At 37.5% G+C, this 27,293-nt stretch overlaps 1 protein-coding gene across 3 annotated transcripts; it reads left to right on the top strand.

The window, feature by feature from the left end:
* Positions 1–14: 14 nt before the first annotated feature.
* Positions 15–26,760, top strand: APLF (aprataxin and PNKP like factor). 3 transcript variants are annotated; one of them, XM_040553150.1, is made up of 11 exons: positions 15–210; positions 3,002–3,073; positions 4,261–4,424; positions 5,267–5,414; positions 6,250–6,376; positions 7,490–7,659; positions 10,369–10,757; positions 16,911–17,036; positions 19,406–19,452; positions 20,767–20,805; positions 25,756–26,760. In XM_040553150.1, the coding sequence occupies exons 1-11, from the start codon at positions 118–120 to the stop codon at positions 25,959–25,961; spliced, it is 1,581 nt and encodes a 526-aa protein (XP_040409084.1). In that variant the 5' UTR covers positions 15–117; the 3' UTR covers positions 25,962–26,760. The 3 variants fall into 3 exon arrangements, 2 of the variants coding, with proteins under 2 accessions (XP_040409084.1, XP_040409085.1); XR_005818600.1 differs by lacking the exon at positions 25,756–26,760 and adding an exon at positions 14,504–14,556 and having other exon boundaries at positions 29–210; positions 20,767–20,806; XM_040553151.1 differs by having other exon boundaries at positions 31–210; positions 3,002–3,058.
* Positions 26,761–27,293: the final 533 nt, after the last annotated feature.

The raw sequence follows: 27,293 nt of genomic DNA on the forward strand, positions 1-27,293 counted from the left end.
CTCCCGCCGGCGGTGGGCGGAGCTCTGTGTGTGTTGGGGGGGGGTTAAGCGCCAATATGGCGGCGCTCGGTCGTTGGGTGGGGAGGGGCGCGGCGCCCTGAGAGATCGGCGCCCGTCATGGCGGGGGTGAGGCTGGCGCCGGCAGATGGGGGCTGCCCCGTGCCGCTGCCGCCCGGGGAGACGCTGCTGGGACGTGGTCCCTTGCTGGGAGTAAGTGAGGGGGCGAGGGAGGCTGAGGTGAAGGGAGAAGGGGGCAGCCCCGAGCGGGCGCAGCCTTCCACCGCTTGGGGTTGTTGTTGGGGGGCCGAGGCGAAGTGCTCTCCGTGCTAGTAGCAGCGCCCTTGGTTCGTACCTGAGGGGAAATGTTACTGCTGGGTGCTGCTGCTCTCCACGGGTGTGCTAAAAAGGACCCCCCGGTCATCGTTTGGGGGCTGGGGTAGGGAAACCCGAGGGTAGATCCCTCGGTTGTACGTGGGAGTGAGGGGTGAGGTTGTCAGAGAGAAGGGCTCGCTTGGGATGTTGAATATTAAGGAGTTGAGGTGCTGGGATAACTTCTCAAGCTTTCTGTGGAGAGTCAGTGGAGTATCAATAAAGCCACAGAGTCGCTTCTGCATCCCTAGGGGCTTCTCATGGGCAGGTGCCTTGTAAGTCTGTAAAGTGGGGTATTGCCACTCAGGTCTGGGTGCGCTGCCCTAAATATCACACCCGTTACATCAGAATACCAAACTATGAGATTCTGGGTCTGTTCTCAGCCGGTCTGCTTCTCAAGTGCTTTCACTTTGTTTTTTGTGTAGTTGATGTTTAGAAAACTTGACTCAGGTTTTCACAAGCACCTTAAAAAGAAGAAAAATGTCTCTGCTTATTTCTAGCACAGTAGGGTAGGAAAAGGTCTTTGCAGCCTTCAGTAGTTTCTGTTATGGCAGTGGCATTATGTCTGATAGTTATGAGAGGATTTCAACTCTACCAAATTATGTTAATTAATTTACATTATTTACATAAAATCCTTTTAAAATCTGTTGCAGTTTATAGCCTTTTCTAAACAGAAGCTCCAAACCGCTGTACTGTTTCAGTGCTTTTTGGAGCACGAGTGTGACTGACTGTGATGGACGCTCTTGCTGCTGTATAAGCAGCCTTGGCTTTTGCCAAGTCACAAAACCAACAGATCCCCATGCTGTGTATGATGGAGATGTAATACTTCTGTGTGTTAGTGCTGACAAACAAAAGTATGTGGCCATTGCAGATTTAATATGTAGTACATCTTCTCCATATTCTGCCTGGAGGCAAAAGTGAAAGACTGCAGAGTAAGCAGATAACTCAGATGAGGACTTCAGGTCTTGTGAGATGTGCTTTTTCTTCCCTGGACAGAGGTTTTTTGATGCTGGTAGCCAAGCTGGCATCCCGCAGCATGTACTTGTGACTAGCTAAAGTTTGTACATGTAAGGATTGTTAAAAATGTTGGGTCAAAAGCTCTAAGAGAATAAATGCATGGGTAGTTGCAATATAGCCATTTTTGTGCTGGCTAATCTGTCAGATCCATAGCAAAATGATTATCTCTTGCGATGGCAGTTTGCTCTTTGGAACCTTTTTTCCTTATTCAAAATGTGGCCAAGTATTACATTTTTATGAATGACCCAGTGGTAAAATTACTGTGATTGTTTTTGGGTCTGTAGTTCTAGCTGACTATTTTAAGTCGGTAAACTTTCTGGAAGTGGAGAATAACAAGAATTTCAGTTAAAAGCTACTGGTTCACTCCTCGCATTTGAAGAACCAAGAGGTAACTGTTACTGAATGCTAATGCTTCTAAAGCATACTTTAAAGTTGTTTAAACATCAGGCAAAACTTTTATGTGGCATAAATATATGTAGGTACAGGGTGTTCAACATGGGTCTGCATGGTCTAATAGGTTAAACTATTTGTATATGTAATCATCATGCTCCGGGCTATTAAGTTACAGAATACAGAGATGTTGACTGTTTATTTTACATGCTTTTTATTTTGTTTATCCACTTGAATATCTGTTTGCCTGTTGTTTAAATGTGCTTGTTAGAGATTGTAGTCTGAAGAGTGATCACCTTTTCCTAACTTGTTAAGATTTTCTTTGGGCTGTAGACTCTTATTTCTCAAAATTAGGTGATAATTTCTTTAGAAATAACTTTTGCTTTTTGGTTTTAAACAATTTCCAGAGAGAACGTGTGTTTGGATAGCCAAAAAGTGTAAGTTTAGAGGAGCACAAACTGGTACCACAGGTTTACATTCGCCGGTGCCGGTGCTTTGTTCAAGTGCACTGACAGCTCCACTGCCTGTGGAAAGGGTGGGGGGAGCAAACACAGAACTGAAATTTCTTGAGAGGCACCTGAAAGGATCTGTCTGGGGCAAAGTTTGACCTCTTGTGTTTCTCTTTATGATGAAATGAAAAGTTCAGCTAGGCAGCTTGTGACTTCTGTGTAATGCAAAACGCTGTGAAAGGGAGAACGATGACTCTTAAGTGGTCCTATGGTGGAATAGAACAGTAATTAGCCCCCCCCCCCCCGCCCCCCCAAACCTCTGTTAATGAGTTGACTAGTGGAAAGCCAAAATACTTAAAGAAAAGAGAGTGCAGTTTCAGTGTTCTCTCAGTTGAAAAGCATTTCAAATCTGGTACATCTGAACTGAAGCTTGTAAAACCAGCTTCAAGCACCTGAGTGAGTAAACGGTCTCACTTCAGAGCTGCACATTTGTTGCCTTTGGTGAGAACTTGCTAAGAAGTGCTGGATTCCTTAGGCTTCTGATTCCAAAAATTGAATCTTAATGTTGTTATCCAGCTTTTAGCAGAGAGTCAAATTTTGGGAAGCTGCACTGATTTCACTGTTTTAAAACAGTCTGGAGCAGTAGAGTATATAAAAAGTGAATCCTGTTAAAACTGTGCTCAATTAGATCTGGGAACTTGCTCATTTTGATGCAAAAGGAATCTATATTGACTTTGAAGTACATGGTTCTCACAGCAGTTGTCTCTGCTTTTCAGATTACAGATAAGCGAGTATCCCGAAAACATGCCATATTGGAAGTGGTGGATGGCCAGGTTCGCATCAAACCGGTAACTTAAATCTCTCTGATTCTGCGTATAGAGCCAACCTATAATTATACAGTTTTAGATTTTCCTGTGATGTTATGCTTCATCTGAGAATAGCATTCAGTTCACCTTGCTCTCTTTTTGTAGTCCTTGTTTTCCCATTACTGTGTCATTCTGTCTGTAGGTAACATTACTAACTTTCTCTTGCAGAATAGTTGTTAGGTGAATTAAAAGAAAACAAAACACTGCAGAGGTTTGATCATTACTATGTAGTCCTGTTTACAATTTTGAGACAGGGATCCATTCTCTATACTGACTGCCTCTCTCTTCTTCAGAAATCTCTCTGAATTTACAGCTTTTGCGTCTTGATCAAAGCATGTCCTTTTTGCAAATAAACTCAGTTGTAATAAACCTAATCAAGCCTTTTTCTTTTTAAAAAAATTGAAATGTTGGTACAATAACTGACTTGTCAAATCTTTATATAGTTGCAGTTGATTCGGAGGTTGTGCATAGGCTATACTGAGGTATGAGATATGATTGTGGTAGTTTCTGTTTTTTATAGATTAATGACTATTTTGCTCACCAGTGCTGGGAGGGCTGCTTTGGTATCACAAGCCTGTTATTTGTGCTGTGGTTGGTGGTTCTCAGATTTGGGCCTCACTTCGGTCCATGGCTTTTTCTCTGTGACTGCCTCGTAGGATTTGAATGCAAATGGCAGTTCATATCCTTGTTCTCTAATCCGTACAATGGTAGCCCTACGAACTTGATCTGTGGCCCTCTCCTCTAGGGGAAACCTCCCAGGAGCTTGCTAACCTGTGGTGCAGGTAAACTTGAAAAGTAATAGGCAAAACACCAGTTCATACAATCTTTTTTTTTTGTGGTGTGCTCATCAGCTTGGATTGAAACTTTAGGAGTCAATTGTAGATATTTAAAAACAAACCAAAAAAAAAAAAAAGCAGAACTATTTGAACTAGTTAGTGGTAACTAGTGTATCTGCCTTTTTTTGTCTTTAACGTTTCAACATTGCAGCATTGCTGTAGCTATTACTGTGACATAAGGGCTTTGTTGTATATGACAGAACTGTGGGAGGGAGTTATCTAAACATAACGTACATGCTTTTTGTATTTTTGTATATTGTATATATGCTAAACATATATACATGCTTTTTTAATCTTAAAAAAAAAATGCTGATTGTTCTTTCTATCTCACAGATTCATGTAAATCCATGCTTTTATCAGTCTCCTGAGAATGGTCGTCTTCTGCCGTTGGAAGCACATGAATGGCACTCATTGAAATTTGGTGATAGCTTTTCCCTACTGGTCGACAAATACATTTTCAAGGTCATTTCTGCTCATCCTGTGGAGAGCACAGTAAGGTATCAATACCTGCAAAAAATGACGCTGTTCTCACTAACGGCTTTTTCTTAGTGTTAAGTAAAATCTTTCTCACTTAAGGTCTGAATGGGTATAACCAGAAACCATGAAGTCTAGGAGGTGAATTGACAAATGGTCTCAGTGCTAGAAATGTGGGGTTTTGGATTTGTTTTTAGTGTTCCTCCACTCAGTAGATTCTTTGAAGTATTAAATTTGAGGATGAGTTGAACTTCTCTTGAAATATAATGGTTTTCAGTAATGCAAATGTTGCTTAACTTTAGCACACAGCAAACCGTTTTTTTCTAATATATGACCAATGGCAAATGTCTTAAATGCAGCATGAAATTGATCAAAGAATTTGAGTCGTTATGTCTGTAAAGTCAAATAACTTTTTTGAATTCAAAGATGAAAGTGAGAAGTAAATGGAGGTAATTCGTATAAAAAATCTGTGTTTCTTATTTCGTAAGAAGCACATAGCAATTCATATTTAGGAGGGAGCTAATATAAGCAATTAAACTGATTTATAGTAAAACAAATTCTAAGCTGTAACTTCAACTTCATCAAAGTTTTATCATAGCATTGACTATTACAAATTAGATACTCAGTCAACAGAAACACTGCAGTAAGGATCAGCAATGATTTGAACATTGTTTGTTCAAAGTTCTTTCAATGGAAGTTAAACAAGAAGGTATCTTGATTTCCTTTGTTAGTTGATGCAAGAGTATGTTAGATTCTATTTAGAAGTGTATTAATGGTAAAAGTTCAGATCAGCCTCTGTTCAGGTTAAAAGTACGTGTTCGTATTCATGATGAGTTTGTTCAACAAAATTACTTCGTTTTGTCAGAAACAATCCAGAGGTTGCAGAAGCAGCAGCAAGTGTTCATCCTGTTGAGATGTCCTGTAGTCTGTCATTAGTAGAGCCATCGTGTTCCACCACTGAGATGCAGGGAATTGCAAAAATAAGACAAAATGACTCTAATTCTACGCTTCTGGTGGGTCCTTAATTTTTTAAATATTTGCAAGCATGCGTTGAAAATGAAGCAAAGGTGTTTTCTAAATTCTTTTTCCTGAAAAGTGAATAAATTTCTATTGTGTATTTCTGTTTATTATGATTATGTTACGGCAATTTGCTCTCTGAAATATACAAAAATCATGTAGCTATTTCTACATGAAGATTTTGGCATAACAATATTAGAGCTGAACATAGTACTGCAAAACAGTCTTAAATTCTGGTCTCTGTATCAATAACTGCCCGGAAGTATGTTTGAAGGCCCAGGGTAACAAATGGCTCTTCTTCCAGCCAGGGTAAAAGAGTCTGAAATTTATATCTGGAGATACTATAGTTAGACTGTAGATGCCTTGTATGGGCTGTGAGTGTACTAGCAGCCTGTTTCATTTGAATCATATATCTGTGATGGAGTGGTGGTGTCAAAATCCTAACAAATGCACAAGTAAACAGCCCTTCTGTTTTTCCCTGGCAGGCAGCATTTCGTCCACCAAAATAGTGTTTTCAAAGCTAGCGTTGTTTGTTGGTTTTATTGTTACTGAGTAAAAATGGCCTGCAGAAAGTCTGATAATCCCACTGGCTCCATACAGTATTTTTTTCTTAAAGCTTCTGTTGTATATCCATCATCACTGTGCTAAAATAGGGATACATTGGGCAACATCATTGTACAGTAGATAACAAGTAAGTCCAATAAATGTCAGCCCTTACTGTAGTAATCAAGGCTGTGTGTGAAGGACATAATCACGTACAAACTTGTGTTCTAGTTTTTATCTCCTATTTTGTACCTAGTAAAAGGAACTAAACAGTAAATAATGTTTCAGGTTCCTCCTTGTGATGATGATGAAAATGAACGGTCAAAATCTATTCAAAGGAAGAGGGTGCTTCCGTCTTGGATGCTGGAAAGTGACCTCCTGGTTCAGAGGATTTCTAAGCCTGCAATGAAAGGAGGTAGGTTTACATGCCACTACACATTGATGCGCTTTGATCTCATTTTCTTAAATGATAATTGTGGTGGTACAAAATATTAATTCATTACTTTATTTTTCCATGTTCTGTGCCTGGCAAGAGACAGAGACTTCAGAAACTTAATTCTGTTGTCCATATGATTAATGACAGAGGAGATGTAACAGGGCTCTTTCTGATTGTTGTTGTGTTTTTTTTTCCCTGGTAGTGTTTTTTTAATTATTATTATTATTTTTTTGTTGTGGTGTTTTTTGGTCTGTGCCAGGTAGTACTCTTTCTGGACAGCTGACAATGCAGTGTTCTGGTGGAGTCCTTTTCTATAAAATGTTTCTGTTTTGCAAAGGGTGCAAATTCTAGACAGTTTCTGTACTGTTAATTCCTGGCCTTTTCCACATTCAAGTAACCAATTTATTCCCTTCTAGTTTAGGTTCTCCTAATATCAATTTCTTCTTTCTGAACGCGTTTTGCAGCAGATGGAAACGTAACAAAAAAGGGACCATGGCCCTAGCTTTTTCCTGGCCGTATACACAGAAGATACTTCAGCACAGAGACCTCATAGTTTTCTAGGATATGAAGCGTTCCGAAGAGAGACACAACATTCACTTTCTCTGTCAGTTACTGGTTGATGAAATAATAAAGTATGATGTGATTCTCTAGGCAAGTAGGCATACCTTGATTCTACTATGTCATAATTAATTTGCTTGTATAAGCTGGTAATCTGAAGTGGTATTTATATGAAAGGTCTGTAGTAAAAAGTCCTAGGATATTTTGTTTACCATTTACACAACAGGAGCTGATCAGGTTAATTGTCAGTCATACTGATACAGTCGGTCCAGAATATCCTCTGCCCCCTTTTTTCTCCAACAAGCTTTCTCTGAATTTTTTTCAATCTAAAAAGTAGTTTTTACTCCTGTAAGCGGAATTAAATTGGGAGTACAGGAAGTGGAAAAAATTGTGTAAGTTGCATGTGCAACTGCTGCTATTCCTCACACTTTTTGCCTGGTGTTCTACTCAGATATAAGTTTAGATTTCTACTGCAATCAGGATTTCACTGTAGAAGTTGGGTTCCAAAAGGTGTTTTTTTTTTTTTTTTTTTAGGTACTAGAAAGATAAAATGCCAAGAAAGGGGAGAGAGCAATATGGAATCATTAAAATCAGATGTAAACATGCTGCAGAGAAAAAGATTAGCTTCTGAAATTAAAGAGAATTTGATAGATGAAGAGGAAGATGAAGAGGAAAGGAGCTGTTTGACCCCCCCTTCATCTGAGGTAACTTTCTGCTCACAGCAAAACCTGTATTTCAAAAATAAGAACCTAGTTGGCAATGTCATAATGTAAGGTTGGGTTTGCCATGTTAATTGTGTGTTCTGCTTGTGATTTGTTGTGTTTAACAGTTGTTTTTGAAATGCCAGTTTATTGGACAGCTCTGCTGCAAGGATTCTGGATGCCTTCGGAGACTTGGTAACGAGTGTTTTTCTGCGCTTCTTTCTTGGGACCTGGAATCTAGGCTGTGCATGTTCCATGGAAATCCCAGACTTTCCGCTTTACAGCAGGAGGCCTGAGAGGCCAAATTACTGGTCTACTAGCCATGCTAACTGTGGCTTGGAGTTTGGTTTGTTTTTATGGAGAACCCTTTTCGGGGGTAGGTGATGGTATGACACTGATGTAACGCAGCTGTGGACTTTTTCCCCAGAGTGGTGCTATTCTAATTGGTTAAGTTTTATGGCCAGAAAACTATGATACAAGCCTCATCAACTGCTAAATTTTGTAGAAAGGTGGCAGAATGTGTTTATGCTATTTCAACAGGAATCAAAAAAGGAAAGAAAGTCATCTGAAATCCAGAATGGTCTGTGGTCATGAGCAAACAGACTTCAGTCCTACTGACTGGTTAATGAGGCTGTATGTCTTCAAAGTAAAACTGCGTTTATGGACAGTTACATACTTACTGATAGTACACTGCTAATAATGAGAAGATGTTTGTCATTGGTAATGATCCTCAAAACACCTTCTGGTGAGAACAAACTAAGACTTTTACCGATTTTTAAGTGAACAACCTGGAGTTCCTAGCCTCTAGCTCTAGGATTGCCTGGATCTGTTATAGGATCTGATAGAATGCTATTGGTTTGTATGCTTCATCAGTTCTGACACGGACAAGTGGCGTGGTGTTGTTGTTGTTATTATTTTAATCTTGAGGTTAATGAAATGATCTACTTGTGGAGAGTTTGAGCTTACCCATCAAGGTGGTTTTAATATAACACGATCTCTTAATCTGAAAAAGTGTTCTGAATGGTGAGCTCTGTTGGCAAGGAACATTTATACTAGCTGCAGTGCTGTTTTCTTTGTCAAATTGTAAGGTGAGTGACTATATAATTAATTGTTTTATGTAATAGGAGAAAATAAGTATGGCTTCATACTTACAAACTACAAAACTTCGTAAATAGTTTTTATCTGAAGCATAGTGTAAGAAATTGCCTTCTGAGCTTTGTAGGAAAAATAATTATTACTTTTACTTGCAAGAATAAGTCATAGAAAACTGAAACATTTAAATTTTATTATCAAAACCAAAATCACTCTTCTGCTGTCACATTTCAGCTGACTGAGGGAAATTAGCTGTAGGGCAAGAAGTGAAATGAATCCTAACTCACAGTGCTAGCCATCCACCAGATGGCAGTGCAGTCATAGACATGTTATAATGAGTGCGAGTAATGCTGTTTGTTTTTTCCATGATTACAAACAGTTTCTTAATGAATCATCATAAGAACTCTGATAGTGTTGAATCATCTTCCTCTATATGTCTAAGGAGAGTAAAGTATGTAGTAGTGAGAAGTCACCAGTGGGAGTGGCAAGTTAGAAAAACTGTCGTTTTGCACCTAAAGGCTTACTTCCTAAATTGCGGTTGTTTAAGCATTTAGTTTGGGAGCCTCATAAAAGTCATCTTTGTCCCTGAGTTGACTCACTAAATACACTGCAGTCAGGACCATTTGATATTAATGCTGAATTTTTACTTTCTTAATCACATTGCTGTTCATATATAATTGTCTTCAGTTGTGGTTTACATGTTGTCAGATTTGCATTGAAAGGGACAAGATCAAATAGAAAACTACCAGCTGACTTTCAGTCCCTGCCAAACACATCAGTGAAAACCAAGTAAGTTTACTGGAGCTGGAACTTCAGAGAAGGAACTGTAGCGAGGATAAACCTTTGAATAGTTCCGTAGTGTATCAAAGTAGCTCAGCCTTCAATAGAGGTGTGCTTCCAGATAATGTGGTGGTTACTGGGACATTGTTTTTGTCTTGGTTATTTCTCCTCCTATTCTTTATTTGAAGCAAGTGTGTCTCTTACTTTCAGTGTTATATATACATATTTTTAATTTAAAATGCAGTATTTGTCAAAACTGTTATCTTTGCCCGACAAGATTTTTTTATTATTTTGAAGTCATGAGCTGAAGCGTTGCAGATATCTTAGGGGAAAGATTAAGCTCAAGGTGTATATGTATTGATTCCCATATATCTCTCATACACATTAAAAAAATAATATTAATGTGTATATATATCTCCAATATGTTTTGGCACTTAATTATTAAAATTGATTCTCGTACAGGAATGTTCTAGATTACTATATCCTCACATGCCTAACCCACATTCATTTTTAAGGAACAGTACTTTTAATCTAGAGTTAAGCTAAAATGCTTAGGCTGTTTACAGGTTGAGGTGGTAAGAGAGGTGCTTATGTATGTTGTGAGGGAACCACAGCTGAGGATGGAAATTCTAGGATAAGTTTTTCTGTATATTGTGTATGTGATTTCTAACTTAAACCTTTCATTTGGCAGCTGTGTGTAGCAGCTTTTTTGACTATGAAAAGTGGAGAAGAAGATTTTGAGAACTAGAATGACAACATGGGATAGAGTTTGACCTTAACGCTTTTAATTCTGAATAGTGTAAATTTTCAGGTCGTTCAAAATGTAACCTTGTTCCACAGAATGCATCTGGATTTCCTCTTGAGAGTACCATGGGAAACATGGAAGGAAATGGCAAGACTGAAACAAAAAAAAATGGAAGTGCTATGGAGAAAAATGATAGGCAGCTGCATAGTAAACGGTCTAAAACAACAGGTCAGATCTCCAATAAAACAAATAGAATTGAGGAATCAGAAAACAAAGAACAGATCACTGGTTCTACAAGCCAACAAGCTCTCTGGGGCAGGACTTCCCAATATTTTGGTGCCCAGGAAGGGACTCATGAGCCTGATGCAGATCTGGATTACGAGACTGAAATTTCTGATACAACCAGAACTGTAGATCCTTCAGAAAGCTCCAAACAGATCAAGCGTAAGAGGACACCTTGCATGTATGGAACAGGCTGTTACAGGTAAAACAAAATTAAAACTAGCTTAAGTTAGCATATTATTAAGAAGTAACTTATTAGCTGTGGAAGAGAAAACGAGAATGTCACTGCAAGGTTTGATTTGGAAAAAAGTATCTTTTCGGTAAGCATGGGACTGATGAGAAATAAATGGTGTAAATACAGCTTTAAAAGTATAAAAGGAGGAGCCAGGAGGTCTTGTTAACTGCCAATAAAACCCAAAGGAGGGACGAAGTACTTCAGCAAATTACAAAACAAAGTGTTGTAGGAAAAACAAAAACAAACAAAAAAAACTGCATGTACTAGCCAAGTACAGGTACCTGAAGGGAAAAGAGATGTAAATGGCTGCAGTGCCCAACATAGGCCCTGTAGGCTTGTTTTATTAGCAGATAAAACTTTTACAGGAGAGAGTTGTATTTATTGAAGTAATTGCATGCTTTATGATTTGAACGTTTAAAATACTATCATCCCCAAGTAATCAAAAATTATTTTTATTATAACTTTGCCAGTCAGGTTTTCTTGTTCAGATTCTACTTCTTCCCTGGGAATACAATAAGCATACTTGCATATTCCTTTTCAACCCCTACCTGGTCAGCTTCTTTGGTGTATTTCAAGTGGAAATCTTTTTTCTTCCCTGTCTAACACTCAATTTGTGGTGAAAGATCTGTCGTACAAATCTTCTGTGTGATACAGATGTTCCGGGGAATTCTAAAACATCAGAACTTAGTGTATGCACTCCTGCTAATTTCTTCTGCCTGGAAAAGATTTGGAGCGCCACCTGTTGCTAAATCAAACCTAGTGGTGGTTTTGGAGCCAGACCAATGGCCAGAGAACTGTCTTAGAAGGCAACTTTGAGCTCTAGATAAAACCACATAAATCAGAAGTACAAAAGATGAGGCTAATCCAGGAAACGGTCAGTGGGCCCAGTGATTTTCAGGGGGCTTGAAGAATAGGAAGACCAGTGACTAGCATAAGTAAATGTATTGTTGTATATGCTCAATGTGCAAATAACTTTGTAAATCAAAAGCTTAAAGCTGCTGTGTTAAGTCATGTCAAATGTCTAGTTTTCATGCATCTTTTTCATGTACCTCCATTTTTGCCTTTAATGAATATAATGAAAATGTTAGACAATTAAGCTGATCCAATAGTACAAATGCGTCATTTAGTTTGCTCCAGCTACTTTTAATTCCTCTCAGGCTAGCTTTCCCACATATGGGGGTTGAGCTGATTTAATGCTCTGATATACTGAATGATTCCTAACATTTAAGAAAGGAAATTTTAGTTAAAGTTGTGTGGAATAGGAATCTGCATGTGCATGTTTGTTCTTAGGTCTTTATTCTAAAGCTTTTGGCAGCAATACTTTCAGAAAGTACCACGTTATAAGAAAAAGCATGTCATGGAATAATACACAAGAAAATCTTACTCTGTAAGTATGAAGTACCAAAAACATCAGCTTTGACTTCGAGGAAACTTTATGAGATTAGCAAGTCATTTCAGTTACCTGTATTTTTAACAGAATGTGTACTTAAAGTGTATTGTGAATGGATGCTTTAAAGGAAATAATCTATAGCATATTCAATTTTTCATTGTGTAGCATTTTTCTTGAGCAAAAATAGTTTGAGTTCCTAAGGAAGAGGAGCTGCCTTGAGCGCTCTTTTGAGTACAATGGGTAGTTGGTTTCCATCTCCATCACTTAGCCCTATGAAAAATATCTTTTAACACTGTCTAACAAGCTGCTCTGTAGGGGCCAACATCCTGTGTGAGTGTTGTTTTGGTAATTGTGGCATTTCCTTGAAGTTTTTTCTGGGTGAAGTAAATCTGTTTTAAAACAAACAAACAACCCCAAACCACCAACCCTCTCGAAATCCTTAGGCTTTGCAAATACTCTCCAGTCAGATATGTTTGTTATTTGTAAAATGTTGTTTATTCATAGACTAAGTGCTCTTCAGAGTTTGTCTTTATTTCTTAAACTCCTGTTAAGAGCACCTTTGGTAAGTGCTTAGTAAAACAGCCTGATCTGAAAGGCTTAAACACTAGCTCTATTAATTTTATTAATTTCTCTAACAAATACAAACATCTTGGAAATAGTTTTGAACCTGTGGCTCAGTTTACTAATTTACGGATTTGGAAACAATGCTTTTGAAAGAATTGAGCTTTATATCCACGTCTCATTCCACAGATTCTTTTTTGTCGTCATATTTCAGTATTGGATTCTGCTTCTAAGATAGCCTGAAGCTTTACCAAACTGCAACTGACTGCTATTACCGCTAGAAGGCGAAGGGCTCTGTGTACGTTGTACCAAACCGTATTTGTTGTCATGTGGCTAGCTTTTTGAATACTTTTCTTTTTTTTCCTGTCTGTTGCTTGCTTTTCCAAAGTTGGAAGAAGAAGGAATGTACAACAAACAAGCAAAAAATCCAAAGCCAACCCCCTTTTTGAAGGGTCTCTTAGAAGGTGTGGTAGACTTTCATCACTGAAACTATAACCCACAATTCTCCATATTTTTATTCATTTGCTTGTTTGCACTACAGTGTTCTGACTAAATGTGTATAATTTTTTCCCATAGCTGTCAGAGCAGGGCACAATAAACCTTTGGATTTGTGTGTGCATTGTTTCAAACATTTTGCTCTTTGTTTATGAAAACTTATTATTTTTCCTTTCACCTTAAACTTGTAAATCCAGCAGCTGAGAACTTGTATTTCTCTTTTTTTTTGAGTTCTGTTTTCTAATAAAACTCGCAATTTGGAACTGAAAAATAGTACATGGGCACAGTTGTGGCATAACTTCAAGCTTGAATTCTATGGCTTTATAACTAGTGTTGGTAATCTGTTACATCTTTTCTATCAGTTTCTGTAGTAGCTGAGGAAAAAAAACCTTAGGTGTGTCCTATGTGAATGGTGCCTCTGTGATTATGAAAAGTGAGATACGGGAGAAGCCCCATCTTCTGATTTTTAGAAATACTTTTAAGTTACTTTTGGTAGTTGCACAGATGAAAAGCTGTCCTAAATATTTCACTGAGCAACATTTGACTTGTGCTCGAGACAGTTTCATTGATTCTTGTCATTTCTACTTGCATGGTTTTCTGCATTGCAACTTCAGAGCTCCTGTGAAGCATAGCAAAATTGCAGTAATTGTGGGGTGTGCTAGTACGACTGTTTATGAGAATGCAAATCTGTCATAACTTTATTCTTAAAATATGGTTTTAGGCAGCATATATGCCTCAGCAACCTGGCTGCTGTTGGATCTACTCCGAAAGCTTTCTGGTTAGGCTGACATATTTGTACCTTCCAGCTTGGAAGTTTTTCTCTGCCATTTCCATAAGCTAGTGGATTCCGAAGAGGCTGCCAGACAATCAGTAGACGAGGGTGATGGCTGCAGGAGGCAGCGAGCTGCGGGTGATGACAGCTTCTTGGCCTTTAGCCCTTCTTGGCCATTGTGTCCTGCCTACTTGTTGCTCTTGCTTTGACCTAATGCTGCTACTCCCAGCATACAGCAGGCCTTTCTCTAAACTGTTTTCCAAAATCTAAGCGTAAGTTGAGGGAGCAGTTGTAGGAGCACAACTCAAGTTGTAGCATATTTAGTTGTAATATCTAAATATTACAACAGATTAAATATCTAGTGCCTAAAAATTCAAAACAAACAGAACCCTTAATAAAAGGGAGGAGATGTGCACGTAAGCTCTAGATTTTTGTGAGATGGAATGCTGACTTTATACAAGCTATGCACATCTCTGCTTATATTTGTTTTGCTAGATATCATTGGACAACACATAGGAGTGGAATAAGCACAAGTTATCCAGGTAAAGGTAAGATAAAAGATGACGTTTGTACTAATCCTGAGCATCTGAAGTTCAACATGTTTAAGATGCTCCATAGGTAACACACATTTTGTGGAACATTATCTACCACCCCAAAGAATCGTAAGCCTAAGGATTTAGTAAGTGGGATGTACATATAAACCCCTTCATTTTTCTTCCTCCCTCTTCCCTTATTCTCTTGGGGTTGGTTTGGATTGGTTTTAATAAGGAACAAAATAATAATTTTGTTGCTCAAGTAGGTTTTGAAGAAAAATTTTGAAAGGAAATGTGCATCTCCTAAAATACAATAGTTTGTCTAAGTGGTAGCTATTAGGCCTTCTTTCCTCGGTTAATGCAATGAAATGTGTATCTTATTCTAGGAAAAAAAAATATTTCACAGAACATTAGTTGCTTCCCTTGAGGAGATTAATTATGTCTCAGATGACTTCAGGTTCTTGCAAATTTTGCTATTAATTTAGCTTTATGCATTTAGAAATGAGAGCAAGCAAAACGATTTGGTTTCATCTCATTTATTTTTAAATGGGAAAAGAAATGAGCAGCCAGCTCCGTAAGGCCTGAATTTGGTATAAGAAGTGACATTTCCTGAGAACTCATGCTGGAATAAGTGGCAAGTAAATGCAACCTTGCCATGATTTCTAGTGAAACAGTATTTACTTATCCTGTAGGTTGCAGAAATTAACAGAAAAGACCATGATGAGAAAACTGTCACCTATGTAAATATATCCAAGGGATGCTGTATTTTTTCATAATTAGTTCATTGAAGAGTTTAGTTTGCTTTTTGTGTTCCTTGAGTGAAAGATACCAGGCAAATGGGGTCTAAAAGTATTGATACTAAATTTCTAATCCTATTCAAATGCCTAGAAGGAGGCCTGAATGGCTAGTAAAGCTCACAGTGCTTAACTAATCATTTTACAAAGCTGTAACAGAACAACTTTTTCTTGTGGTGGTAGTTGAAATGCTGAAATGAACATCAGCTGTTCCATATGAAGTTCATAGCAGGTATTTGTGAATTTAAAGAAAAGAATACTTGTGAACGGTTGGGAAGCTCTATATGCAGCTAGCTTTTTCCCTGGCTTTGTTTATAAATGCAGCTGTAGCAAGTATAAATTAAAACAGTAATTATCCTGCAATATAAAGTTGTCACTCGTCTTGCCTGAGGCAAGCAGTTCACTTTTATAATTTGCACAAACACATTGAAGATTATATACTCAGGGAGTTAGTATGGTAAATCACTGAAGTATTTGTGGAAGTCTTTAGGAAAATCATTTTTTAAAATATCTCATATTCCCTGCTTTTAAAAGTTATGCTTGAAAAAGGTGTTCCTAAAAGAAATCATAGGGAAAAAGTAGGTTTGCTTGTGTTAACAGTATGTTAACTTTATAATTTTTGTAGTGTGTTCTGGTCTGTTACATGAATTTCTCCTGAAGTCAGTTGTTTTTCTGTGTTCTTTTTAACATCACTTAAAAAAAGTTTTATAAAGCTAACTGTTCTCTAAGTGGCATTTACAGCTGCCTTGTCTTGTATGGTGTGCATGCAAACCTATTGACTAGAAGCAGATAAAATGTTCTTTCAGTGATCTGTGTGTATTTACTACTTGCTCTTTGTGGATTCAACTGTGTAAGTGTTGTAGAACAAAAGGATGTGCTCTCATTGCTTACATTGTTGTGACTCAGCTTTTGTGCAGAGCCCTTAGGTCCTAACCATACAAGTTCCTGTCCTTATTGCTCAGATTATAATTGGATACCTCAAAAAAAAGTCATCGTAGCCAAGGCAGTCTTGACAACATGGTCAATGTACTGTCCAGTGGACATTAGGAGTAACGTGGTGGTGTTCAAGTGAGTAATAACTTGCATATGCAACAGAAGTAGTAGTTGAAACAGTTTGTCTGAAGCTATACGTAATCTCCCAAGTGTGCAGAGAGTCTTCATTTCTGCAGTTACCATATGTTGGCCCTTCCGACTCAAGTTGAGGCTTCATTAGTAGCTTTCTATAAAGCTTCTGTAGCTCCACAGGGAGTCATGACTTCGCAGGTCAGCCACTGAGCAAGATTCATGCTGTATGATTACTTCAGTAGATTGTGCATGTATTGGAGATCTGAAAGTTAAAAACTGAAGGCAAATAGGAGAATCTCCATTTTAACTTCTTGTGGAGCATATGCTGAGACAAAAATTAACTTCTGTTATCCTGAAAGTGGGTCTGCATAAAGTTAAACAGTAAAAGTTCCTATTTATGTAATGATCGAAAAACGAGTTGCCACTTATTCAGTAATGCCATTCTTATTTCCACTTGTCATGTTTAAACAGAACGGTCAGTTCTCAATATATGCATTCATCTTTTTGCAGAAAGAATCCCATTCACTTTCAGCAGTTCAGTCACCCTAACGACGATGATTATCATGAAACAGATATTTTAACTGAAGGTAATGATGATAACCGTCCTGAATGTCCGTATGGAACCGCTTGTTATAGGTAAGAAGCAGTAAGTAAATAGTTTTCCATATTTTATAGAGTAAGACTGTTCTCCCCTGGAGTTAGTGATGCTAGAGTAACGAGTAATTCTTGATGTTAACTCATGAGGGTAGTATATTATTATGGCTCTTCTTAAATTCTTGCTGCTTTCCAAAGTTTACTGTGGATAGACTGCTACTTCCAGAGCAGCAAAATATTTGCAAAACATTTGGTAGTGATTTCAGCCTAGCAAACATGAATTCTTGACTTCTGTAAAGTATTCAGTAGCATAGAAATTGACTCTTTTCACTTCTCATTGTATAGCTAAACATTCTTTTACAAAAACAATTTATTCCTACGTGCTTCTCATGATCTATCATTTTTAGTTTAAATTTTGATAAAGCATGTTGAGACTATACAAAAGCTCTATTTTATTTTTATCAGTATTTGATAGAAAGCATAATTCAGGTAGCAGCAGTAAAATCCAGTTTATGGTTTACTGTGTTGCACTTTCTTCTAAACACTGCTGATTTTCTGAAAAATACAGTTTTACTATATTTTTTTCTTTATCGTCTAGATTTTATACCTTTATTTAGCAGATCTTAGAGCAGTTAGGTTGGAATGGACCTACAAAGATCATTGAGTCCAACTGCCTGACCCCTTCAGGGCTAACTAAAAGTTAAAGCGTATTATTCAGGGCATTATCCAAATATCTCTTGAATACTGACAGGCTTGGGGCATCAACCACCTCTCTAGGAAGCCTGATTCACTGTTCGACTACCCTCATGGTAAAGAAATAGTTCTTAATATTCAATCTGAATCTTAATGGCTACTGTGTAGTTGACACGATGGAGAAAAGCCTATATTCTGAGGAAATAGCACTTCTGGGAGAGCATACTGAAACTTACAGCTACTCTTAATAGAGATCACGTCTGAGCATTTTCTACAATCTCTTCCAGAAAGCATGATGATGATAATACTAAAGAGTGGCTTTATGAAAAGTAACAAAACGGGTAGTTTTTTTAAAAAAAGCAATACTATATTTAGCTAATGCAAAAAAAAAAGTTTATGCCAGTAATGAAATTACCAATGTGCTTTTCAGCAGTGCAGTGGTTACTTATCCAAAAACAAAACAGAGAAAAGACAACCTCTGTGCTATATATAACTTCATGACTTCTTGATTTGTATTTAATTCTTTTGGGGTAGAGAATATGAGGCATCCATGAAACAATGCTAATTCTTTAAACTTACCAACAGATGAAGTTTGAAGAGTTTTCATATAGTTTTTGTTGTCTTTATCTATTGGCTGCTATTTGAAGTGAGTGTAATTGAGAGAATGATCTAAACATGATGTCTTGATTTAGGATTGAATGGTCTGATACTGATGGTAGTAATAAAACATTGAAATAGGCAGGTTTTTTCTGCACCTTTTTTTTTGTAGGAAGCAATATTTCCATTTTTCATTCAGATAAATATCAATGCGTACACGATCTACAGGTACTGCCAAACCGAAGTATAATTATGAATCTGGTTGAAGGTTCTGAATTTGTCACAAGCAGTGACAAAAAAGATATTTTTTTTTTAAACTGAAGGGTAACTTTATTCTGTCTTTTTGAAGAATAAAACACATAAGCAAATGGTTTTACAAGGCAGTCTTTGTGGCAAAGGTATTTTGTAAAGTATATGCACACTGCAGTTATATAAATTCATCTCAAGTTTCAGGGAGTGCCAAAGGGAGTGTCATTTTGGAATAGTGGTCTTTAATTGCTATTTATTTTCAGAAGCAGAAAATAACCTAACTGAACTGGCTTTCTTAAAAAGTTAGAAACATCTAAATTTTCAGAGCAAAAATAAATGGGGTTGAAACTCTTTTAGTATGCAGTCCTGAGGAAAACCTGTAGTATGCTAACAAGGTAAGCACAACGCAAGTTAAACTAAGTTAATTTCTTTTATCCAACATTGGATAAATATTTTGGGAGGGGTGTGGGAGGGACGAATTAAATTGGTGCGTGTTGATTACCTGTGTTAGTCACAGTTTGAATGAGGGGAGCATATTTTGGAGGTCCAAGAGCATGTTGGCTTCAAATTTTCTTTCATTGCTCTGATGCTATTGTTTCTGTAGAAGACAAGGCAAAGTTGCAATGGAACTTACTGGATTGCAGCAACATACTGTAGAAAGGAGTAATTCTTCCTGTGGCCTTCCCATGTGGTCCTTTAAGACAATCAATTCTTTACAAATGCTGCAATTTTCTCAAACTGTTTAATTTGCTGATGAGTTAATTTCTTGTTTCAGGACGTTCATTGCTTTCTGATCTATGACTATATGCACAAAATATCAAGGAGGTCTGGGCCTCCAGTGACAAATCATGCTTTTGCTGTTTTATTTGCAGGAAGAATCCACAGCATAAGCTGGAATACAAGCACACTGCACCTCCAGGTAATATCACACCTTGTTCAATAGAATTCAAAGTGCTTGTATGTGGGGGAACAAACCAGCAATGGATACAAAAATTTTGGATTACAATGCTGTAAGATACTGGAAACGAAAAACACTATTTGCAACTTACTCTGCATTGCATTGCACTCTTGCTGTTCTTAAGTTTGAGGTCTTGCCATTGTCTGTAATAAGGAAGGCTGCTTGGCCACTTAAGACTTGCGCTCACTTCTTCACGTGTTTATTGACTGAGGTGAGACAAGATAGGTCAGAGGATTGACATGGTTTGTATGCTCTTGTATCTTAGATATTGGGGGGGAAAAAAAAACAACACCATGTGGCATCTGAATATTTTCACGAATGTAATAGATTTTAATGGAAATGAAACATGGTATACTGTGATATTACCAGATCTCTCCCCTCTGTTCAGATCTGTAGTATGAGAATGAAAACTGGAAATATGCGTAGGTACTACTGAAGTGTTCAACATTTAGAATGGATACTGCAATAAATTATTTTTACAGCTTTTCTTCTGTTTTCTCCTGTCCCCATAGCAAAATACGTACACAGAAATGCTTCAGCTGCAAAGAGTGTTATATCTTGAGATTTCACTCTTGCTTTGTATTTTTATTTTGATAGGAATTTCTGGGTTAACACAATTTCTAAGTCTTGTGATGCTCTAAAGTAAAAATAGCAAGAATGCCTCCTTCCTTTAATATAACTAAAACTGAATTTGATTCCTTATTCTGAACTGTTCTAGTCTTTCCTATTCCAGTAATTGTTGAAAAATATAGAGAGATTCTGTTTGTTGTGTGTGTTAAAGAATTCAAATCGAAATTTGCATTTTTGTACTTTTTTTTTGAGTATTGCACTTGGAGTTTTTTTCCATGTGAAATCCCAATGCAATAAAGAAGAACTCATGGCAGAACAGTTACGGACACGCAATGATAATGTAGTTTGCTTAAACAATTGGGATTATGACATTAGTAAGGAGAAATTGCATTTACTGAAGCAATGGTGTAAAATGCTTAAATACTTTGAAGTACTTGAATTTTTTGTTTAATAATACCAGTCTTAATGAGATCGTTCTGGGGAGGGAATGGTTTATAATTGCAAGAAAAAGTTAATTTGGTGAATCTCTCAGGAATCATTCAATACAGAATGTTTTTTTGTTGGGGGGGGTGGGAGGGCTCTTATGAACATGGCATACTCATTGCAGTGTTTGTTTTAATAGATTGGTTGCTTATTCACAGTCTATGTGAATGACACTGCTACTAGATTGTACTCTGTCCTCACTAGTAACTTTTATTTCGTTAGGAACTGACAGACGAACCCGACAGCGAACTTCAAAGAATGGTTAGTACGTTCTAATTGTGTGAATGGGCGCATCCATGTCTACCATGCTGTGTTTTTTGGGTCATTTAAAAGTCCTGCAGATGATAATACTTACCTGAGGAAAAAACTATTATTTCACTTCAGTAAAACCCTGTTTGCTTTTTTACAACTGGTAGTGCTGAAATTCAATTTGTGGTAAGCTACCTGGATGAGCATACTTGTACTTCTCTGGAAGCAGACAGGAAATCAAACTGATGTTTCACCTTTGAAAAAGACATGGCTAAATTGTATGCTCTTTCCATACATATAAGGGTTGTAATTGGATAGAAGGACCTGATACTTCATATACAACTAGATAAGATTCTGTGAAGAGTGATTGCTTTTCAAACCATTATATATTCCTTCTGTGTTGCACTGGCCTTTAACTATCAAATAATATCTGTGCGTGTGCTAATGAGCTTTTCTTGTATGTACTGTGAGGTATCTGTTTCAAGTGAGATACTGTCTTGTTAGGGCTGAAGTGTAGAAGAAGGTTAATGCCTTTGAGTTGGGGGCAGCTTTTGCTGTAGACTACATACATATCCTTCTTTCTTCAGTTTCAAGTCTTCAGTGGGGATTATGTAGTAGCACAGGCTCTCTTTATTTATAATGTAAACTCTAAAACTCTATCCAAATATATCTTCTGTTTGCCAGCAGTGCGCCTAGCTTGCTTTGCTGCTGTCAACGATGTTAATTCATGTGTTGCATGTGTACAGACTCCAGGTTTTTAAAACCTTCAGGTCTGTTTCCAGACTTCTTTTGTTTCAGCTTCCATGTGTGAAGCTTTCTAAAATAATTTAAAAGTGAGCTTTAAAGAGCAGTCTGAAAGTCTAATGATATTCACTCTTCACTTTCCTTACATGAATGGTAGATACCATGTGCACACCTCCCAGCAGGTGGCCAGTCAAGAATGGCTATATATAGAAAAGAGTTATCTTGTGAACTCATGAAACTTGAACATGGAAGTGAAAATCAGCTCTTCATACTAAATAAGAACCAGGAAAAAAATCATATTCTCTGCACAGGGAGCAAAAGGGAATTTGCTAATTAAAATACTGTTCTTAATGCTGCCTCTTTTTTCCCCAAAGTCTTATTGACTGACTTGCTTAGTTCTCTTTAGGGCAAAGCTTTTAAAAGGTTAGGCTCAGTAAGTTCTTATCTGAGGCAGCCACATTAAGCCATGCAAGGTCACAGAGACAGACAGGGCTCCATTAACCTTTATTTCATGCTGTGTGGCACTACTGCACTGTTGAGCACAGCAGGATTAATTTCCATGCAAATGTGTTTAAATTCCAGCAGACATGAAGAAAGGATACTGACTGTGACATTTGACATGTTTAGTTTTTAATGTCTTTAGGGTAATTGCCACCAAAGGGATTGCAAATTGCTTGTAGGGAATGAAATCTATGTTGTGAGATATATTCCAAGGGAGCTATAATGTAAGGGAGAAAGTAAGAAGAAGAAAAAAGAGTTGGCGCTGTCACTAAATCGTTACTACTAAATTGACAGTACCTAGATGAATGACATGCTATTGCTGTGGATTGTGCAGCATTCTCTTGCACACTTCTTCCTAGTTTTTCCAGCAAGCCAAGCAACTAACTTCCAGATTCTTTTTTTAAAGAGGTGATCAGTAAGCTAGTCTCCCCATGGAGCCTATATTTTAAGAGAAAGTTTCAAGGTCATCTTTATAAATGTGGTATCAGAGAAAAGGCGGAATTGTGTTTAATGAGCTGCTTTGGGGGCTATAGGGCTGAATTAAACTGTAACAGAAAGAGGTGGAGTGTGAAGATATAGAAAGAAATGCATTATTCACTACAAGAATCTAAAAGCATTGACCTACAGGGAGGAAAAGTATGATATGCTCCTGCGTTTTTAGGAAAACAGCAAAATACGTATTTTGATGGAAGTAATGAATACTTTGCCAGAATTCCTACTTCTATTGTAAAATATCATCCGAAGTGCTGTGAAAGTGAAGAATGGCTTTTCTTTGCTAAGTAGGTCTTGGACTTATTTTTGTAAGTGTAATCTGAAAAGAGGGATTTTGTTCTTGACATATTTAGCATCTTTGTTATGACCTTTCCCCCTCTGAGACGATTCATTCTGTAACACCATGGGCTGGGATTCCTATAAGAAATTCTGCTGGTATGGGTAAACATGGAAGTGATTAACTTCATCTGAAGACTGATGGACAACAAACCAGCAAGCATTATAGTGGATTGCAGCTCACATTGCCAGTTGGCATTTTCAGGATTTTCTGCTAGGTTGTGCACAGTCAGTCATTCAAAGAATGTAAATTTTAGGAATTTTTCTCAACTTCTATCTGTGGCTGTCACATGTACCCGACTTTATTCTAGGAGGTCATTCAGTGTCTCTATAACACAATTTACCCATAAAATAGTGCATCTTTGAGAGACTTGGCTAATGCTGTAAATGCTTTAAGAATCCTTGGATGAGAATTGCTAGAGATCATAAAACATTAATCAGACGATAACATAATTCTGGAATACTAATGTTCCCACTAGTGAAAAATGCAACTGTTAGAGGATGGGATCTGACTACGCAAGACACTGGTGTTCTCTTTTGATCACCACATGCACACAGCTTGAGTACCTGAGGCTTTGACCTCAGGTTGCTAAGAAGTACTTAGGGTTGACATAAAAATTGATCTGGACTGGGGTCTGCAGCTGAGGCAAAGTATGTATCTATAATTTCATATGACAGATAATGACAAAAATTAACAGAATGACAACGGACGAATTATCTTCATGAGATTGTTGACAGGTTATCTCTACACAAGATAAAGGAAAACATACAGAGGCTGAGAAGAGGAATGAATATGGTTTTACTCAGGAATATGACTTAAGGGCAGAATAACATGATTGGTATATTAATGCAGTGTGGTTAATGAGAAATTGTGCACATGTAATAAAATGGAAATAGTGAAAAAAGGGAAATAGCGTAAGCTTGTAGAGCATGTTAATAAGCATGTCTATCAAAATCAGGAAGCAGTGGGAATAAACTTGTTGAAAGTTCACAGCTGCTGATAAATAAAAGGAGAATGCACTACCGCCATGGTAGTGTCTGTACAAAGCTGCTGCCAAATCAATGCTCCAAATAGCAGAATTGGTTTAAATGGGTGAATTTGCCAACATATTTGAACAATTAAAGAAATACTGCAAGACAAGCTGTCCAAAAAAAGCTTGGGAATGTGAAGCGAGCAGCATCCATTCCTTGTAAAGAGAGGTTTATTAGTCTTAGATTCCTGCCAATACAGAGTATTGTGAAATAGTATGAAGGCAGAAGGCAAATGCACTGCAAAATGGTAAGTTTTGAAGATAGATAGAAGGTTAGAAGACTGTGTAAGAAAATAGGCTGAGGGAACTGGGAAACAGGTAGGCTGCATTCAGCTTGGAAAAGAAGTGTTCAGTGTTTGGCATTTCCTTAACCCTTGTTCAGTAAGGAAGCACAAACTATCCAGTGTAGATCCAAGCTGAGAACTTAAGAGGTGAGGGGTCTAGCAGATTATTTTCTGTCACAAGAGCCTCAGGAAACAACAGGAAATAAAAGCTGTGTAAGATTCTCAGAGAATGAGAGTATAAAATAGCTTCTGTGTGTATGAATGAAGACAAAATGTAGGGGCAAAATAGCCATCTAGCAGTAGTCAGACACTAAACATTAAGAAAGATGTATTGTTTGTATATAGAAGTAGGCTGCAATGTGTATTCTTTTTTTGTTGTCTTTTGCTTAGAAGGTAAATCTGATACCATTAATACCAGTGACAAAGGGTGTTTTCATTTCAAGATAAACAGAAGTTAAATAGTACTTACAAACTTGCACACCCTGGGATCCAATCTCGGGGTATACGTGGTTCTTGAAAATCATGAATAATGGGTGTGATCATAGAGACTAGAGAGAGAAGCCAGGAAGTTGTATGCTAATCAACTTAAACTCTGGTTTGGCAGTTAGGAGGCCATATACTGGTTTCAAAGTGGTAGTAGAAAATGTGGCCTCTGCTTACAGTTGTTTGAAACCAGCCTGGTTCTGTGACAGCTCTCAAAGAATTATGGTTAGAGACAACAGGTGAGTATTGTCTGATAATGTTGCACAGGGAGCAGAGGATGGACATTATACTTGGACACCATACGTGGACGGGAGGACTTGCAGTCTGTGCCCTGGAGGGGACAGAGTAGGGACGTGGAATCGTTGTAAATTGGAGAGAGAAAATAAATGTAATTTGTAATATACTGTATTCTGTGCAATGAAGGGTAATCAGCTACATCATTTCTTAGCTTTTAAGTAGTAGTTTTGCAGAAACAGGCCATGGGCTGTAATACACAATATCTTAATGTTCTTTTTCAATATTTTGAGAAATGTAGCTATGAAAAGTGTTCATAGTGTTGATTCTTTTTTTTTCTTATTAACCAGATGATTGTAGGTTAAGCACATAGTACCTTATGTCTGCCCAGAATGGTCAGTGCCTTACCTGGAGCTCTGTTTGGGCCGTGACATTGTGAAAAACACTTGGATTCCAGAAAAGAGCATCAAAGATCAGATGTACAGAAAGCATGACAGATAAGGGGAAAATCAAAGGTAGTGTAGCCTAGATTAAAAAAAATAATAATAATAAAGAGAAACATGAAATAAAACATGCTGCAAAGAGACAAGTAATAAGCTTCTGGCTTCACTGTGAAGAGAAACTTGGATTTAAGCCACTAGGGAAAGCTTTCTAGACAGATAAGCACTGCAGTAGGTGTCAGAGAGAGGTGGTAAAATGTTTCATGAGTTCTGAAAATCTAACCAAAAATTGTCAGAATTGGTGCTTTAGTTGATTCTTTCGCTTTTAGAGACAGGTTAACTAGATGGTCTCTGGATGGTCTTTTTATTTCTACATTTGTGATTCCTGAATATATTGTTACTTTTCTGTCCCTACAGGAAAAAGGGCTTTGGAGGAAGACAGTGACAATGATGGTGAACCAAATGAATACGATCTTAATGACAGCTTCATAGATGATGAGGAAGAGGAGTGTGAACCTACTGATGAAGATTCTGATTGGGAACCAAGTTTAGAAGACAAGGATAATGAAGATGTCGAAACACTTGTGAAAGAAGCACATAGATTTGTTAAGACCAAAAAGTAGCTGCACTGGATAAAATTAAGAATGTCTGATCCAGTTATGTTAAAACTCAAATATGCAAGGAGAGGAATTGCTTTGAAAACTACTTTTTTCTCAGTGATGTAGGCACTATAGGAAGAGTTTAACAGGGCTGAGGGGATTCAGCAATACCATTCCTTTTGGGTGTATTTTGTGATATTTTTGTTTTATGAAGTGGTGGAGCCAAATGATTAAGCTCTGGGATTATATTGTGTGTCAGCTGCAGTAGGACTCTTTAAAAATAGAAATTTCTCAGTTATTTCTTCTCCAACACCATTAGGCTGTCAGTTTTAAACACAATTTTAAAGCTTTGTAATGCTTTGTCTTCCTGTGTTTGAAATAAATAGTGACATGAGGAAGTCTTTAGTTTTGCTGAAACACAACATATACTGGAATGAAGAGGAGCTAGACTTCATACCTGCTGTATTGCAGGCTGATTCTTGGCCATCACTGGGGAAATCTCTCTAAGCCATATTATGTGTCCTTTACAGTTAGTGTAACCTTAAATTTCATTAATCTGCTACTAGCTTTCATTTTAGATGTCTTTTATTTGATTGTCTTTATGTACGGTAGTTAAATACTGGTTATCTAAATAATTTCAGAACAGTATCTAAATGTACTGAACCTCTGCTCATGTCCCAGCACCAGTTATGGTGTATTTGCTCCAATTACAACACCAGTTTCAGTACATGTAAATCACTGTAACTGTGGTCAGTTAACAACAAAGCTGAAGTCTTAATGACTGTATTTTTGCACAATTAAACTTGTACTATACTGTGGGAAACGCTTGTAACTGTCTCTGTGATTTCTAAAGGCTGTGTTGGAAGATCTTGCCCTTTACAACTTTGCTGAGCTTGAGTTAAAACTTTTTAGTGTTTTTCAGGGCAGATGACTGAAGCCTTGTTAATTTGGGGTGCTTGTTTGATGCATAATACTGAAATTCAGCATTGTTAGCATACTTGTTTGGCTCTGTGAAATTGCCTAATTATGATGGGATAATAGGCGTCCAAATATACCTGAACATATTAGTTGGATGATGAAATGCTTGTTGCAGGTGAACTTCAGGGAATATGTGTGTTCCAGCTGATCGGTTTTCTGCAGCCTGTCCCATGAAGCACTGCATGAAGAAAAATGCCATGGTCCATGGCTTCAGAAGCAGCAGATGTTTGTAGTAATGTCCTACCTGTTTAATATGGCTTTGCAGTATTTTTAAAATACGTTTATGCAGTTATAGCAACCTAGTTGGTTCTACCTAGTAGTTCTAGGTTCTACCTAGAAGTAGTTCTTGATGTTGCATGATAGGTAAAGATTTATCAC

This window comes from Cygnus olor, chromosome 3 (assembly GCF_009769625.2).
Source record: "Cygnus olor isolate bCygOlo1 chromosome 3, bCygOlo1.pri.v2, whole genome shotgun sequence".
NCBI lineage: Eukaryota > Metazoa > Chordata > Aves > Anseriformes > Anatidae > Cygnus > Cygnus olor.

Bases quoted from the DNA above. Each gene is read 5' to 3' on its own strand.
- APLF (XM_040553150.1), top strand. From the start codon at position 118: ATGGCGGGGGTGAGGCTGGCGCCGGCAGATGGGGGCTGCCCCGTGCCG. The intron at 6,377-7,489 runs GTAGGTTTACAT...TTTTTTTTTTAG, and splicing joins TAAGCCTGCAATGAAAGGAG to GTACTAGAAAGATAAAATGC. The intron at 20,806-25,755 runs GTTAGTACGTTC...CTGTCCCTACAG, and splicing joins ACAGCGAACTTCAAAGAATG to GAAAAAGGGCTTTGGAGGAA.